General features: G+C 63.0%; 3 protein-coding genes across 7 annotated transcripts; 2 read left to right on the forward strand and 1 right to left on the reverse strand.

Moving 5' to 3' along the window:
• Positions 6,321-8,263, forward strand: POLR2H (RNA polymerase II subunit H). Of its 2 annotated transcripts, XM_021394856.1 has the most exons (5): positions 6,321-6,479; positions 6,623-6,706; positions 7,298-7,391; positions 7,536-7,619; positions 7,738-8,263. In XM_021394856.1, the coding sequence occupies exons 1-5, from the start codon at positions 6,407-6,409 to the stop codon at positions 7,853-7,855; spliced, it is 453 nt and encodes a 150-aa protein (XP_021250531.1). In that variant the 5' UTR covers positions 6,321-6,406; the 3' UTR covers positions 7,856-8,263. The 2 variants fall into 2 exon arrangements, with proteins under 2 accessions (XP_021250531.1, XP_021250532.1); XM_021394857.1 differs by lacking the exons at positions 7,298-7,391; positions 7,536-7,619 and having other exon boundaries at positions 7,738-7,835.
• On the reverse strand, positions 8,677-11,194 carry THPO (thrombopoietin). 4 transcript variants are annotated; one of them, XM_021394853.1, is made up of 5 exons: positions 10,734-11,194; positions 9,786-9,913; positions 9,594-9,680; positions 9,190-9,354; positions 8,677-9,094 (listed from the first exon to the last, which is right to left on the reverse strand). In XM_021394853.1, exons 1-5 carry the CDS (start codon positions 10,744-10,746, stop codon positions 8,954-8,956), a joined length of 534 nt encoding a protein of 177 aa, XP_021250528.1. In that variant the 5' UTR covers positions 10,747-11,194; the 3' UTR covers positions 8,677-8,953. The 4 variants fall into 4 exon arrangements, with proteins under 4 accessions (XP_021250528.1, XP_021250529.1, XP_021250527.1 ...); XM_021394854.1 differs by lacking the exon at positions 10,734-11,194 and adding an exon at positions 10,505-10,727; XM_021394852.1 differs by lacking the exon at positions 10,734-11,194 and having other exon boundaries at positions 9,280-9,354; positions 9,786-10,498.
• Positions 14,631-16,368, forward strand: LOC110397885. Its single transcript, XM_021394855.1, has 2 exons — positions 14,631-15,008; positions 15,573-16,368. The coding sequence occupies exons 1-2, from the start codon at positions 14,652-14,654 to the stop codon at positions 15,852-15,854; spliced, it is 639 nt and encodes a 212-aa protein (XP_021250530.1). The 5' UTR covers positions 14,631-14,651; the 3' UTR covers positions 15,855-16,368.

Consider the following 16,391-nt stretch of genomic DNA (forward strand, 5'->3'; position numbering starts at 1 on the left):
GCACGTCCCCGTGCCCACCGCGTTGCTCGGAGCCCCGCATCCTCTGGAGGGGCTGTCGGGATCCGGAGGGTTAAGTGCAGTGTTTGTCTTGGCTGAATGCGGCGGGATCCTAACAAGGCACGGCGAATGGAGGTGAAGGGCTGTCCAGACGGGAAGTGACAGCCCGATTTCAGGGCTGTCAGCCCCGGCATGGTGGGCATTGAGCGGGGACATTCCTCCCCGCTCCCCTGGCTCCCCAGCCCACGCTGCCAACAAAGCCACCAGGGCAGCCCCTTACCCATATGGGGGGCTATAGGGCAGAGCGGGACCCACAGCCGGGCTGGGGGTGTGGGAACCCCATTGGCCCTCCCCGCCGGCGGCCCCGCGAGAAGTGGCCTCCGCTATTTGCAAACATTGTGGTGAGGGGCTGGGAAGGTCTCGGCCCACCCCAGCGGGCGCCTTTGTGTCGGGTGGACCCCTGGGGGCTCATTTCCATCCCGCCCGGGCGCTCGCCCCGATCCTTTCAGAGACCGCCTGCGCCTTGCTCCGGCTGCAGACAAAAGCGATGCCAGCCCCACAGCTGTGCCATGTCCCTCTCCCCATCCTCGCGGCTCTCCCATGGCACGCTGCACCCCTACACACTGTGCTCCACGTCCAAAACCCACCGCCTCTCCCCACAGGCACCCACCCCACATTACGCACCCAGCTCCCCACGCACAACGTGGGGCTCCCAGCACCCCCCCACGTGCCTGGCTGTGGGGTCCCCCGGTGCCGGTGGCACAGCGGGGACAAAGCAGGACACAAGGAGCGGGGTGGCACAGCTGGCGCTCGGCAGCGCCCTTCCGCTCGCACCGCTGCTTTATGGCCGTGCGTAAAGCCTGCAGATCAACACACAGCCCGATTTTATTTGCTTTTGGGGTGATAAAGGTGAATTAACGCAGCTGGGTGTTGTAACCGTCCTGCGGGGCACAGCCTGGAGGGCACAGCGGGGACAGCCCAGGCTCGGCGCTCCCATTCCCGGTGGCCATGCTCATGGCTCGCAGGGCACCGCAGCCGCCGGGGTTGCTCTTTTCTCGCGCTTTTTATGGCCGGGAAATCTTCTCGAGGGCCCCCGCGAGTGACCTCTTCCTCGGCGTGGCCGCTAAGCCCTTTGTAATGGGATTTTGCGGCAGAAACGGCGAATGAGGGGAGAAGTGAATGCCTTAAGCTGCCGCGTTCCCTCTGGGTTCCCCCTCCCCAGCTCATGGGCACAAAGGGGACAATCCCCGCTTTTATCCGCGGCCCTTAGAAGTGGGAGCAATGCGGGGCCGTGTCCCCATCCCGAGCACACGGGGATGGGCAGAGTCTGGGAGCTGCCTGTGGGGGCAAGTGTGTGGAGATGGGGGCACTGGGAGGCTGAATCCGGGTTGGGGCTGCCCAGAATAGGGGCGATGCTGCGGGATGCAGGGGGAGGACCCGTCTGCTCCTGAGTTAATATTGTTCCAGCACAAGGACTTCATTAACGCCGGCAAACACAAGCTGTAAATACTCATTAATTCCCCGCTCGCTGATGGCCTTCAGAGCTGCTAATTCAGCTCCCAGCCTCCCGGGACCCCCATCCCTTGGGTTCCCATAGGGCTGCTGAGGTTCCCATGGGGGGAGAAGAGGAGGCGTGCCCCCAGAGCACAGCCACCCCACTGGGATGCCCCACTGGGGTGTCCCACCCAAACCTATAGGCAATGCCCACCCAAAAAACCCCAAATGAGTGCACGGAGGTGGCGGGGTCCCACGGCCAGGGGACATCGTGTTGCCCCCCCCCCCCCAGGGGCCCCCCATAAGGAGCTGATTTATGGCTGTCTCCTAAACGATGCCATTAAGCAAGCGGGGCCGGAGCAGGGAGCACAGCTGCAGGAGCAGATCAGCGCCTGATTAATGTTGGGCAACTTGTTATATTGTCAGATAATTATCCCCAAACTGTATGACTTTTCTGCTAAGTGGCAGCGCTTAATTGCGTTTTTAATTACACCCTGATCACCGCGGCCCCTCTGAGCGGGGATGCCAGGAGAGGGGCATGGCACAGAGCCCGGACCCTCTGAGAGGGCATTCTGGGGTCATCCCATGCAAAGCTCCACCCTGGCACAGCTGCACCCAGTGTGGGACGCACCTGCAGGACCCCAGCCCTGCTATGGGAACGGGCTCTGCCCCCCGGCTCTGTTTTACCCCATGGCATGGGGCTGCCGGACACAGCACAGCCGGGAGGAAACGCGGGTGTTATCGCCCCGCTGGCTCAGCTCTGCCGCGGCCTCTGGCCCCAGATTTCCTGGCGTGGCCATAAAGCAGCACTGCTGTGGGCTTCGCCTGGGCCACCAAGCAGGCATGGGATGTAGCTTCCCACTGAGCTGTGGGGCTGGGCACAAGGGGAGGGCATGGAACGGGCCCACATTCTGCTGGAGGATGGGAAAATTGGGGGGTTTGCACCACCCTGCATGGGGTGCCTGGACAGAAGATGAGCATCATGGCTCCGGGGAACGAATCCCAAATCTCAGCCATCCCCAGACAGTCCCTCTTGGTGTCATGGAAGCCAGACGGGGTCCCCCCAGAGAGACGGCTCCATGCATTTTGAGGGAAAAAAATGTAAATAAAGGTCCCTGTCCTGCCTGTCCCCGTTATCTCAGGAATCCAGAGCGCGCCGGCACGGCCCCGGCCCCTTCTCGGAGCCATATTTCATCCCGCTGGCTGCGGACCAACGCGTCAGGATGGGGCTGGAGGGAGGCTGCAGGCACAGCGCTGCGGGGCTGCATGGGGTCTCGGTGCCTCAGCCCCGGGGACAAGTCCCCCTGCTCCGAGCTCAGCCGCTAATGATGTCTCCCGACCCGCTCACGAAGAAGAGCGTAAATTATTCAGCTCCTCATCATGGCAATTAAATTAACTCGTCGATGCAGGCCATGAATATTTCACGGGGCAGAGGCGGGAGCTGAGCCCCTTTTCACAGCTCTGGAGGGGACGCGCAATGAGTGCGTCCGTCCTCAGCCACGGCAGGAGAGGTCTGTGCCGGGTGCCAGGCGGCTCAGCCCCCCCAGCCCCTGTCTGCCCAGGTTATTTCCAGTGGCTGCTGATGGAGGCCAGGTGCCGGCAGCCCCCTGCACCCCCCCGGCCTCTTTTTGGGGCTGGGGGCACCGCTGGGGGCTGCCTGTAGCCCACAGACCCCGTCCCCCTGCCCTTCCTGCACTGTGCCATCTCGTGCCCGCCTCCCTCCCGGGATCTCGGTCAGGATTTCTCTTTTCTTTCTTCCTCGCTTTGAACAATTAATAATTTATCCCATAATAAAAGAGGAAACGGTTAATGAGATGAAAACAAGCCAGAAACATCTGCTGGGGCGGCTTTCATCGCCAGCCCTGGGCCGCCCGCGCAGGAAGCGGTGGTGGGAGGGGGACGGGGATGCTGGGGGGGACACGGCAGCAGGAGACTGTCCCCCACACCCGGCCTTCCTCCCCTCCTCCTCCTCCTCCTCCTCCTCTTCCTGCTGCGCTGCTGAGACCTGCTGCACTCAGTTCACCAGTGATGCTGGGAGATGGCACCCCAAAACAGGCAGCTGGGTCCCCAGTGTCCTGGCACCGAGGCTGTGCCTGGCTGCTGGAGGGGACATCATGCCATCGGGGACATGATGCCATCAAGGATGCAGCACCCTATCAGCAAAGCAGGGCTGCAGGATCGCACCCCTGTCTTGGGTGCTTTGCTGAAACCAGCGGGGCCCTGGCAGCAGCCCCATGCCCCCTGTACCCCAATCACCGGGACTGGGTTCACCGCACCCCCTGTGCCCCCCCTCACCTGGTGGTGGCGATGGCCCTGCTGCCTGCATGGCACGGGAGGAGTGGTGCAAAGGGACACAGCAGGGAAAAGGGGCAGGGGGAATGGGAAAGGGACAGGAAGGGAAAGGGAAGGGGAAGTGCAGCAACGCCCGGAGGCCACTGACGCATGGCCAAAGCCCAGGGCAGAGGGAAGGGATTGCTGTGACCCAGCTCCACAGGGAGGGATGGGGGTGATGGGGACAGGCTAGTGGGTGCTGCGGGAATGGGGTCAGGAGCTGGCGGGAGGGATCGAGGAGCTGCCTCTGCTTCCAATTTAGCTGATCCCTGCCCTGACCGCTGCAGCTCTCTAATCTGTTTGTCTTCCAAAGCCATTAAGCTAATTTGGAGCCCTCCAAAATCCCCCGGCTCTCATCCCAACCCAGCTCAGCCGGGTTTGCTTGGTGGGTCTGGGGGGAGGGGGCAGCATTGTTGAGCTTTGGGGGAAGAGGGGACCCCATGGGATCCAGCACCCCAGAGGTCCCCGAGACCCTATGTGGGGCACAGAGGGCGGCAGGAAGGGGCTCGCAGACCCCCACCACCACGGGACTGGGGGCTGCATCCTGCAGCCCAGGGCCACCCGCTGATAAGAGCCATCATGGGCACAGCCCAGCGCGATGACAGCTGCGGGGAGATGGCCCTGTCCCCCCAGCAGCACCGGCCGAGGTGTCACGGAAAAACAGACGTCAGCATCAGCCCACAGGAATTTGGGGACAGGGACAGGGCTGTGGGGCATGGGCCTTTCCCCAGGCCCTGCATCCGCTCCAGGGGCAGAGAACCACCGCTTATCACATATTTTTCCCCCGAAGCTCATTTTTTCCTTCCTTCATCGCCCATCACGGCCTCAGCAGGGAGGGGAAGGGGCTAATCCCTGCCCAGGGCCTTGTCCCTCACTGGGGGTGATGCGGTGCTAATGAGGGGATGATCAGGTGGGCTGTGGGGTTGCCCCATGCCACCTCCATCATCTCCTCGTTACCCGCATGGGTAATTGGCGGCCCGGTGACAGACAGCCTCATTAACAGCTTAATTTCGGCTCGGTCTCTTCCTGCCCAACCCCAGCCTCAGGGGGGCTGCTCGATGGGGGGATGTCACCGCTGCACCCCACAGCACCGCAACACAGGGGCATGGGGACGGTGCCACCCTAATGCCCCATGCCAATGGGCCCTCCCAGCCTCTCCCCACGTTTGTTTGCTCCCTAACGGCAGCGCTGCGGCTCCTTTGTGCCCACAGATAAGAGCGGCCGCGGCCGCCTCTGAAGCACCGCTGCCACCTCGAGCCGGGCAGGCTTTGGGGAGAGGGCAGGGATTTAGGGTGCAGGCAGGGATCTGGGGTTGCCCAACCACCAGGTGCCTTGCCACCCGCTGTGCCTCTCTGCTTTGCTTCTGGGGACCACTGAGCACCCCAGCAGGTGCACAGTATGCGCTCCCCATCCCCATCAGCCCCTCACTCCACAGCCACATCCCCGTCTCCATCCCCATCCCCCCCCACTGGAGATTGTTGGAGGCCGTGTTGGCCCCCCAGCGCCGCCACACCGGATGGAGGCCTGGCCGCTGTTCAAAGCCGCACTCATGTTGTATAATTTATCGGTGGGAGATAACAGCCCCATGGCTGAACCCCCCCCACACACAGCCCAACACTGCAGGCTCTGGGACTCTCAACATGGGGGGAGGCCACATGGACGGACCCGCAGCGGGCCCCACTGTGTGCTGGGGTGTTTTGGGGTGCACCAAGGCAGGGGAAGAGCTGTGCCCCCCCACAAGTCTGCCCCCACCATCCCAGCGCACTGGGGGCTGCAGAGAACCTGGGGTCGGTCTGGGGGGGTCCCTGCAGCCTGGAGACCCAGGGCGGGGGGGGAGGGCGGGTGCTGCGGGCACGGAGCGGCACCAGGAGCCTGAACGGTTGGTTCGGTTCCAGATAAGGAGGAGACAGCGAGCACCTGGCAGGTGCCACGGGGGGGGCACCGAGCAGCTGCCACCCCCAGCCTGGACCCCTCGTCCCCAGCGGTGCGGGGGCAGCCGCCTGTGTCCCTCTGTCCCTCCACGTCATTCCACCCTTCTGCGTCCCTCTGCACCTCCGCATCCCTCTGCCCACCCACGTGGCACAGCACGGCCACAGCGAGCCTTCCGTGTCACCCATTGGGGGGGGGCGGGGGCGACACTGAGGGAAGGTGGCACTGTGAGAGGGTGGCACTGGTGGGGTGGGGGGGGGTGTGCTTCCCGGTGCCCGGTGTGCTGCTGCCCTCACCCTCCCCGGGCGCTGCTCCCACGGCCCGCTCAGAGCTGCGTCCCGCTGGGGAGGCGCCGACCGGGACCGCGTTCCTCACCGCCGTGCTCGGCCCACGCGGTGCGATCCGCGGCCGCGCAGCGCCCCCTGCCGCCCCGCACCGCAGTGCACCCTCCAACCTGCAGGGGGCGCTGCTGGCGGCACTAGGACCGCGCGGGCACCTCTGCCGGCAGCACCGCGCAGGCGTAGGCCTAGCCCCGCCCACCATGAAGCTGCTTCCGCCCCGCTGTCCACAGGAGCGTGTGTGGCGGAAGTGAGGATTATGTCGTCATCAGTGTGCGCCGTAGCGGTAGCCGGGCCGGGAGCGAGGCGGCGCTGCCATGGCGGGAATACTCTTCGAGGACATCTTCGATGTGAAAGATATCGACCCCGAGGGCAAGAAGTTCGACCGTGGTGAGCTAGACACCCCGTACTCTCAGCCCCCCTTCCCTGAGCCCCCTACTCTTTCTCGGGCCTCCGAGCGGCCCCCGTGCCACGCTGGGAGGGGGCGGGTGCGGCGGGGCCTAACCGTGCGCCGACCGCCCCGCTCTGCCCAGTGTCTCGCCTGCACTGCGAGAGCGAGTCCTTCAAGATGGACCTCATCCTGGACGTCAACATCCAGATCTACCCCGTGGACCTCGGTACGCCACCAGGCTGGGGAGGAGGAGGGCTGGTGAGGAGGGAGGCCGGGCCCGCTGCTAGCAGACAGTGTGTGGTACTGAGCTGTCCTGGCTCCCGGGCTGTCCCTTTGTCGCCGGGGTGCGTGGTGCTGGCACTGTGTTGGGGCTGAGCTGCGTTCTGGCTCATTTCTCTGTGGGTTCTGTTTAGAATCAGTTCATCTCCTAGAGGTGGTCTTCAGCAAAACTGTGTCAGCTAATGGCAGCCGGGCCTGATGGGAGAGCTTTTGAAATGGGCTTCAGTGGGTAAATACATTAACTGGATGGAAATAAATAAGATAAGGAAGGGGCTGGTCCTGCTTACCTGCCCAGGGCAAGCTCAACTTTCCAAGGCTCTGAAAACATTAGCTGTGCTGATCTGGTGGCTCTGCAGTGGTGTTAAATGTCTGTAGGGAGAGATCAGAGTATGTGTCTCCCTCAATCTCTTCTATCCTGTTGGAGAATACAGAGGAACAGGGTTCATAACAAACTCACCAGGGCACTTGCTGCAGATGTGCTGCAACTGCCACTGCTCTGGCTGTTCCTTCTCACCAGTCCTTTGCTATCTCCTCCCAGGTGACAAATTCCGTCTGGTCATTGCCAGCACCCTGTATGAGGATGGCACGTTGGATGATGGGGAGTACAACCCCACAGATGACAGGCCGTCCAGGTACTGGGGCTCACAGTGGCGGAGGAGCTGGGGTGCTGAAAGGCTGCAAGGTTCCTTCTCCCAGAGGATGCTCTGCTAGGGGTTGTGGGAAGGAGGGAGGTGGCAGTTCTGGCACTTCTCTGAGTTCCCCTCATGTCATTGCAGGGCAGACCAGTTCGAGTATGTGATGTATGGCAAGGTGTACAGGATTGAGGGGGATGAGACGTCCACGGAGGCAGCCACACGCCTGTGAGTGTCTGCTGCCAGAAGGGGACACGTTGCCTGAGGGTGGTGGGGAGGCAGCAGTGTCTCGACTGGGTCTCCTGTGGGTTTCTCTGCTCTCACCACTCCTCTCCTCCTGCCCCAGCTCTGCTTACGTGTCCTACGGGGGGCTGCTCATGCGCCTTCAGGGAGACGCAAACAATCTGCATGGGTTTGAAGTGGACTCCAGAGTTTACCTGCTGATGAAGAAGTTGGCCTTCTAGGCGATGATGCACCTCAGTGGGCTGCCTGCCTCAGAGACATTGTGCTGGCAAGCAAACAGGACACCGTCATCCCAAATCCTGCCCCAGCACCTGTGCTGCCCAGCCCCTCCAATGGTGGTGGAGAAGGGAGCATTCCCCCTTTCTCATCCCAGTCTTTTCTGACTGTGTTTCCCTTCTGCACAGAGGCTGGTGCCTCATTCTCAGTGGAGACCATGGGTGCTCTGTGGCCCTGCCTGCTGATCTCTTCTCACCTTGCTGCAGTTCAAAAGCAGGCTTAGCCCCAGCTCTGGTCAGGGGCGGCTGGACTGAGACATCCACCTGTCTGTGCTAGGGCTGGGCATCATTTTTCTAAGGAGCTGTCCTGAGACAGATGTGGCTCCTTGATTAAACTACTATGTATTTTCTAGATGTGGTTGTAGTGGCTGAGAGGCGAGGCTGGCTTCCCAGAGGATGGGTGAAGATGGGATGCTCATGGAGGGTTTTGTGGTAGCAGACAGCAAAGCTGGGCATCAGAGGCACTGGCTTGCAAGTTGCAGCTCCTGGAGGGGCTTGGCCTACTCTGAGGGGTACTGTGTGACCCCAAAAATCAGCACAGTGAGATTGGCAGGTGGATACCAGAAAGCAAGGGACATTATTATCTCACATCCCCACCTGCTCTGCAGAGACCACCTGCTCTGCAGAGATGGCAGCCACCGCAGGAGGGAGCTGGATGCTGTGGGGAAACCAGGAGCATATCCCCCAGCTGCTGCCTCTCCCAGGGGCTGGTGTATGCTCCCCAGGCCAGTGCCACAGCAGGGGGAACAGGAAGACACAAACAATCCTTTAGAAAAATAGGTCTTTAATTGTAAAGCATTTACAATCTGATAGGAGCAGAGTGTGTGCCTGGTGCTGCACAGGTATGACTGCTTTCAGCCTCTGTGAGCCATGTGATAGCCAAAGGCTTGTGGAAACGCAGCCAACCTTTTCCCTGTGGCACCTTCCTGGGCACCCAGAGCACAGCTCATTGTCCTATGGGATGGCTCTGACCTCTAATCAGTGCTGAACCCTGTGTACAGCTCCATCAGGCCCTGCGCTGGAGGTCCCTGCTTCTCCCCGATCTCAGTTGCATGAGTCCTTAGCCAAGTTGTGGAAGAAGAAGCGCAGCTTGCCCTGCACCAGCTGTCGGTAGGTGAGGAAGATCTCAGTGACTTGAGTCTCCTCAGTGGAGCGTGGGGAGCATCCTGGCTCCCAGGGCCCTTCCTGAGGGGCAAAAGTGAGATGGGGGGTCACAAATGCCATCGTGCCCAGCTGACACCTGCCCTGAAGGTGTCCTGGCTCACGCAGTGAGGCCTCACCTCCCAGCCAAAGGTCTGCAGGAGCAGGAGGAAGGAGTTGGTGTGTCGATAGAGCTGGCTCAGCTGCCCGGCCCCGCATTCCTGGCTCACCTGGCCCTGAGCTTCTGTCACAGCGCCCACCAGCAGCACCAGGTTGCACAGGATCTCATGCCACTTGATCTCGTCCTGTGGAGCAGACAGTGTGTGTGCTGGCCCCACTGGCACAGGGGTGCGGGCCCATTGTTCCCGTGCCCACCCTTGATATGGATGGATCCTCCACCTCATGCCCACACAATGCTTTTTTGCCACCAACTGTTCCTACAAGCTTCTTGTTCAGCTTGTTTGGTGACCATATCCCTCTGCTTACTCAGGGGCTCTTTCTCCGGACCCATGGGCACCCCAGCACCATCCTCCCAGCCACTCACTGATTTGCTTTTCCACTGCCGCATGTTGAAGTCCACCAAAGGCAGCACCACGGGGCAGCTGAGTGCGGGGAGTGCCTGGCACTGGCTCTGTTGGGGGAGAGGAGATGCTGCAGTGAGATGCCAGGAGCTGTGCCCAGCTCTGCCTTGTCAGCCCAGCCTGGCACTGGGTTTTGAGGGGCACTGCATCCTCACCACTCTTTTCTCCATGTCCTTCGCCTCCCCGATGTACTTCTGGATGAGTCTCTTGTCGCAGACCAGCCCCATGGGCCTGGCATGGCCCTCTTTGATGTGCAGGAGGAAAGATGTGAGGAGCAGTAGTCCTGGGAAAGAAAGGGGTACCTGTGGGCTCCTGGCCACCCTCCTTAGAGAGCCCCAGCTCAGGTGATGCCTGCAGCAGCAACTGCTCTGCGTGGTCTGATGGTGGCTGGGATTGCCTGGTAGTAGGGCATGAGGAGGTTTGGGGGGCTGAGAAGGGTCTTGTCTCCCACTTGTTCCCGGGGATGTGGTTCTGGCTGGGCAGAGCTGGGATTTCCCAGCAGTGCAGAAGGGCTGGGGGGAAGTGACAAGCATCAGTGCTGGATTTTAGGCTTGGCTCCAGCCTGGGAAGCAGACAGAGAGCTGAGCTGCGTTCCCTGCAAAGGCCCTCCTTTTGGGAGTTTGTGCCAGGAGCAGTTCTGGCTGTCACGTGCATTTCGGGGAATCCCTGCCTGCAGCCTCCTGCTGTGCACGTCGGCTCCTCGCCACTGCAGCAGTCAAGGGCTCGCCTGTGCACAGCCTCAGCTGGCACCACGGGCGTGCTGCTGCCCCAGGCACCCCTCAGCTGGCCAACTTCTGAGCTCCCTGCTGGTGACTGCCATCTCGAAGCCCTTGGTCTACCCGTGTCCCTGCTTGCTGCCACCTCGGTGTTGCACCTGTCCCCAGAAGCGTTGGGCACAACCTGCTCCCCAAGGCTGGACACAGCGAGATGCCAAACTGGCGGCGGGCAGCTCCAACCAAACCAGAGCCACGCTTGGCATTCACTTCCAACGTGTGGGGTGAGGGCTGTGCCCATGCCAGAGAGGCTGGGGCTGTGATTTGGTTTTCCACTGCCGCAGCAATGCCCCTTCCCGCTCGTGCCCGTCCCCTTCACCCCGCACTCACTGTTCAGCTCCATGCTCTGCTGGGGGCTTCAGCCCTGCATCCTCCGCCCTGGGGCCAGCGGCTGCTCCCTGGCTCCTGTCCCCCTTCCATGGAGGGCAGCTGTGGCGCGGGCCCCCCTGCGAGCCACCAGGCCGGGATGGAGAGCTGGGGGCTGGGAACACGCCTTGGGCAGCACAGCACGGCGCAGCTCTGGCCCGGCCGCTGTGCCGAGGCAGCGTGATTTCCTGTTGTGTTGCTGCTGACCTTCGAGCAAAAGTTCTCCGGGGGCCCTGCGGACGGCTTCCTGCCTCCAGCCGCTTCCTCCCTTGGCTCCAGGATCGGGAAGGGCGTCCCCGGGCACTCACCTGCCCCTCGCCCTGGGCATGAGTGATCTGCGGGTGGGATATCAGGGCTTGGCACCGTGGCTGTATCTATCTGTGGCACAACGGTTGTCCTGGAACTGGGGAGATAGATGGTGTCAGCAGTGCTCTGAGCCGAGGGACAGTAAGGGGGTGTGGGGGCGAGGAAATGCTTTTTTTTTTTGGTGGAGAGAGCTGGGTGAGACCCCCAAGGGCAGGAGTGTGCACACGCACATGCCCATGTGCTCATCTGTACTCACGTGCACATGCACACCCCCACTTACACCACAGCCCCACACATGCACGCTGTGGGTTGCATGCTCACATGGCCCCTACGCACTCCACCGTCGTGCAGCCCCCCGCTTTCACACGCACACCCACTCAGGAGCCCCTGAACTACATCTTCCTGCACCTTGCACACAGCATTGCTCTCACACGCTCCCACCCCTGTCCCCATGGCCAGCGGTTCCCGGCAGCCCCTGGCCAGGTGACAGCACCCGGAGTAAACACTTCGGCCCCACTGTGCCCACCCCATGCCCCCCTTGCCCCACAGCCATCAACCCACCTTGCGGGTGGTGGGGGGTCCTGGTGGGGTCTGGCAGCCCCGTGGCTATGGGGACGGCGCTGGTGACGCAGTGCAGCACGGTTCTGCGGGAGCTGTGAGCACTGGGGTCAAACACCGCTGGGCTTCCCGGTACGGCCGTGTCCTGGCTCTGCGGACGTGACGGGCTGCAAACGCGCCCCGCTGGCACCCTGGGACAGCTCTGTCATCACTCACAACTTTGGTCCCTTGTCACAGTCCCCAGCATTATGCCCTGGTCTCCGTCCTTTTCTGGGCACATAGCCCCTCACAGTGCCGGGCTGGAGTTCTGCAGTACCCCATAGCCTTCATAATTAGGCAAAAAGCTCATCAGGGGAATTGGGCAGCTGGTACGTGACAGGCTGCCTGCCGGATGCCAACGGGCACCAGAGTGCCGCAGGGTGCCCTCCACCCCAAAATGCTCCTTCCAGCCATGCCAGCAGGCAGCCTGCTGTTTTCCTGCTGGGAATGGCACTGCCAGGATGTGCTGTCCTGGGGAGACACGGAGCTGTGCAGCTGGCCGGATCCCAGCGCCGAGTTTCCCACCTCTGCTTACAGGGTGCAAAGTGCCGGGAATCCCGCTGCGGGGGGCAGCCGTTCGCACCCACTCCAACAAGTGCCAAGGGCAGCCGGAGGTGCCAGGCAGCGGGGGAGGACTGGGCAGGTGACACAGCTGCTGTCCCCACGGGCCACCCAGGTGTCCCCAGTAGGCACCCCAGGATGTTGGTGCAAAGTAGTGGGACACGGGAAACCAATGTGGGCTTTGCAGGCAGTGAAGGGGGGGGGGATCCAGGCCCCCTTTGAAGCCCCCATAAAAGGGTCCGGCATAAAGGGAAGAGAAAGTCAAAGGAACAAAGAGAGCTGCTAATCCCGGCGTGAGCAAACAGCCCCGTTTGCTCAGGGCCCAGCTGGGCACAAAGGGGCTGGGGAACAAGGGACAGAGCTGGGGTTGCCAGCAGGATGCTGTGAGCAGGTCCTGTGCTCCCCACCACTCCCCTCCAGGCACAGATCTCGGCCCCCTCCGGTCCTGTTTTACATTTGCAAATTGTCAATAAACATCCGTGGGCAAACAGAGCTCCCCGTGCCCCACCACCCCGCTCCCAGGAGCAGCCCAGGGAGGTGGTGGTGCTGCAAAGTGCACCTGGGCAGGGGGCTGGCACGGTTTGCCCGCTTCCCATATCCCAAAGGCCCTGCACAAGGGGTGCCCAATAGGGGGGTGCCAGGATAAACCGTGCTGTGCCCACAATGAGCATCAGCACTGCTGCGGACATGCCCAGAGCCGTGGCCAATCACGCCCCATCCACACCAACTGCTGCCCTGTCACACTCCTTGCCCACTCTGTTGCTCGCATGGGGGGCACCAGGAGGGCACCTCCCTCCATCCCCTGGGGCGGCGAAGGGGTTAATGCCAGGCGGCCGAGCCGCAGGTGGGCGCAAGAATGAAATTCCTTCTCGCTGTCCCGCGAAGTCTGGGCACAAATATTTGCCTGCATGTCCGGTGGGGAGGGGGGGGAGACCACCATCGATCGCTCTGGCAGCGCGCTAATCCCCCTGCCAAACAGGCCCCCCCTGTGCCCCACGCGCCCCCTGCCTTCTTCCTATAGGGATGAAGGGGACCTTTGTGGTTGGGGGGGCACCGGCACCTTTGGGTGCTCCGTGATGGGTCAATGGGAGTGGGCACAGTGCCCTGAGCATGGCACGTGAGGATGCTTTGGGGTCTTCTCCCCCATGCTGCCCCCCTCTGCCATAAGGCGAGAAGGGACGGAGAGCCCCATCCATCCCCACCGCACTGAGAACACAGTCCCTAATAAACTCCATGTGCCTGGAGATGGAAAGCAGCTGCTCCCCCTGCTCCCCCAGCTGCACCCCCTCACCCCATACCTGCCACCCCCAAACACCCTCCACCCCTGGACCCCCCCTGCCTTCGTCTGGGGCGGCCCAGCCCTGCGAGCCGCCTGCCAGTTGTGCAAATATTGCCGGAACGGCTGCAATCCCCGTGTCCAACGTGAATTATGAGATATTTCCACCCATTACGACAGCACCCCCCTCCCCGCCGCGTATGTGCGAGGCCGGGGGGGGATTAGTCACGGGGCATGGCTTCGTTCTGCGCACAGCTTTGGGGAGGCCATGGTGGGATGGGTGAGGGGGGCTCTTTTTGGAGAGGGGGGGTCCCTGTGGCTCCCCAGCTCTGGTTGGGTCCAGTCCCAGTTGCTCATGGCACGAGGTGCCAAGGTGCCCGGGGGAGGATGGAGGCCGTGGGAAGGAGTTAGGGCATGCGGTTTCACTTCGACCCCATCCCTGGGGAGAAGAGGCTCCTTCCTGCCGCCCTGAGCTCAGCTCATGTTCAAAGCCTGAAGCAGACAGCAGCTAATAGGGACAGACAATAGGGAGCTGCGTGGGGCGGCAGTGCTGGCACGGGCACCCCGAAGCCAAGCACGGCACCGCCAGGCAGAGAGGGACGGGATGGCGGCCCCTCCGAGCCCCTTCGTGGCCACGTGGCCACAGAGCCCACACAGCCCACGCAGAGCCCACACAGCATTCTGGGATGCAGGGAACAGCACCATCAGCGTGCCCACCCTGCTGTGCTCCCGGCACACCCACGCCACGGCGCCGGGCACCTGCTCCAGCTTGTGGGGTGGCACAGAGTGGCCGTGGCTGCCCGGCTCTGTCCCCATGCAGCTCCAGCTGCCCGCAGCCGGCAGCCCTGTCCCGTTGGGGCTGTGCCGGCGCCAGGCCAGGCTGCGGGGCGCCTCAGAGCTGCCTTTGTGCCAGGCACTCCCAGTGCATGTGCAGGCGCCGGGAACCAGCTGGCGGCGCTGGGACCCCTTCCCACCCCAAAAGCACAGAGACTCCTGGGGGGCACTTCCAGGACTTTCCAGGGCCGTGCTGGGCTGTGGGGTAGGGATGCCCGTGTGCATCTTATCTCATCCCATGCCCGTTTCCTTCCATCCCATGTGCCCCTGTTGCGGCAGTGACACCTCGCTGCCCCCATGCCCTCACCATGCCTCAGTTTCCCCCTTGCCAAGGCCATGGCTCTCCCAGCTTTCCTTCCTTCCCAGGAAAGGGGAGGGAGCTTCCCCTGTTGCTTCCCCACATCCCCGCGGCTGAGCCAGGAGACTGTGACGAGCTCCGGGTGCGCGGAGCCAGCGGCGGATTCCTGGCACCGGCGGGGCGGCCGGCAGCCATCGCCCGCCTCCTCCTCCCCGCTCGGCCCCGCTCGCTCCCCGCCGTTCCCCCCGGGCTGCACCACAGTGGTGGGCACCGGGCGGTGACGCTGGCACAGCCACGCAGCCCCCAGCCCTCCCCTGCCTCCGGATCCCAGGCCAGCGGGGACAACGGGAGAGAGGAGCAGGGACAGGTCGGTGGCACTGACGGGGTGGGCACGGGAATGGGGTGTCACGCTGCCGGGCACAGCCCATTGCGAGCAGTCGTGCATGGGATGCCCGTGCCCTGGTGGTGTCCCAGCCCTGGAGGTGCCAATGGGATGTCCCAGTGGGGAAATCCGGCTGCATCTTGCCGGGGCTCCCTCATGCCAAGTGGGGTGGGGGAGGGCATGGGGATGGGGCACCCTGGCAGCAGGGGCATGGTGCATGGGGTTGCAGCCCCCCCAGCCACTCGCTGTGCCGTGGGGAGGCCCAGGAGGAGCCTTCTGGGGAGGTAAGGGCCTGTTGTGCTCCAGCTGCGCCGTGTTTCCCTAGCTACACCGTGCAGCTGGCCGGCTGTTTGCACCGCCCAGAGTTGATTTTGGCAGCCCTGCGCTTCCCCCTCCTCCCCTGCACACCCGCCTGGCCCTCCACTGGTTGGGGGGGACCTGGCACCCCACTCCCTCCTGGCTGGTGGGGGGTGACATGGGTGGTACCCAGCACCCCACATCCTTGTGCCCCGTGCCTCAGTTTCCCCAGCTGGACCGTGCTCTCCCCAGGCCTTCCCATGGTGTCTGCTCCCTGCCCACCGCCACTGCCGCCCTCACCAGCCCAGGCACATGTGGGTGAAGAGAAGGATCCGTGCTGGGTGCTGTTTCCACACCCTCTGCCGCGGTACCTCCCTGGGACCCCAGGTCTCGTCCTCACACCTGTGGGAACGGTCCTGTGGTCCCGTTCTGGGATTGCCCTCTACACTGGGATTTAAGGATGCCAAAGGCACACGTTGTGGGGTGCGTGAGTCTGACATCGCAGGGCGCAGCGCAGATTTGGGGGGATGCTGAGGGGAGATGTGTCCTTTGTCCCGGGGGTGCCAAGAGGCCTGGGAGGGGTCCCCAGAATTCCCCACTCCCAGGAGATGCCCCGTGCCAGGGGAGAGCCTATGGTGTGGGGGAGATGAGGGCTTGCAGGGGACTCATGTCCTGGGGGAGTGTGGGGAGGGATGTGTATTGGGGTGTACTCATGGTGCCCAGGAATACCCCCAGCCCCACGGAGGGGTGTGTGGGTTCTGCATTGCCTCAGTGAGTGTTGCGTGACCGTGGGGGGGTCCCCTGCATGCCAAGCTCATGGGGGTGCCCCACGCCCTGAGTGGGGGCACATGGGTGAAGGGGTGGCCCTTCACCCTCATGCTCCAGGGTTGCCATGTGAGTGGGGGGCTCCTCAGGATGCTCCATACCCGAGGTACCCCATATCTGGGAGGAGACCAATGGATCGGGGGGGTCCCAGGGATGCTCCATGCCAAGGGGTCCCCATGGTGCTTAATGAACGGGGGGCTCCCTAGGACACCCATGGGCGGAGGTACCCTATTCTCCCAGAGCGGG

Source organism: Numida meleagris, chromosome 4 (genome assembly GCF_002078875.1).
Source record: "Numida meleagris isolate 19003 breed g44 Domestic line chromosome 4, NumMel1.0, whole genome shotgun sequence".
Taxonomy (NCBI): Eukaryota; Metazoa; Chordata; class Aves; order Galliformes; family Numididae; genus Numida; species Numida meleagris.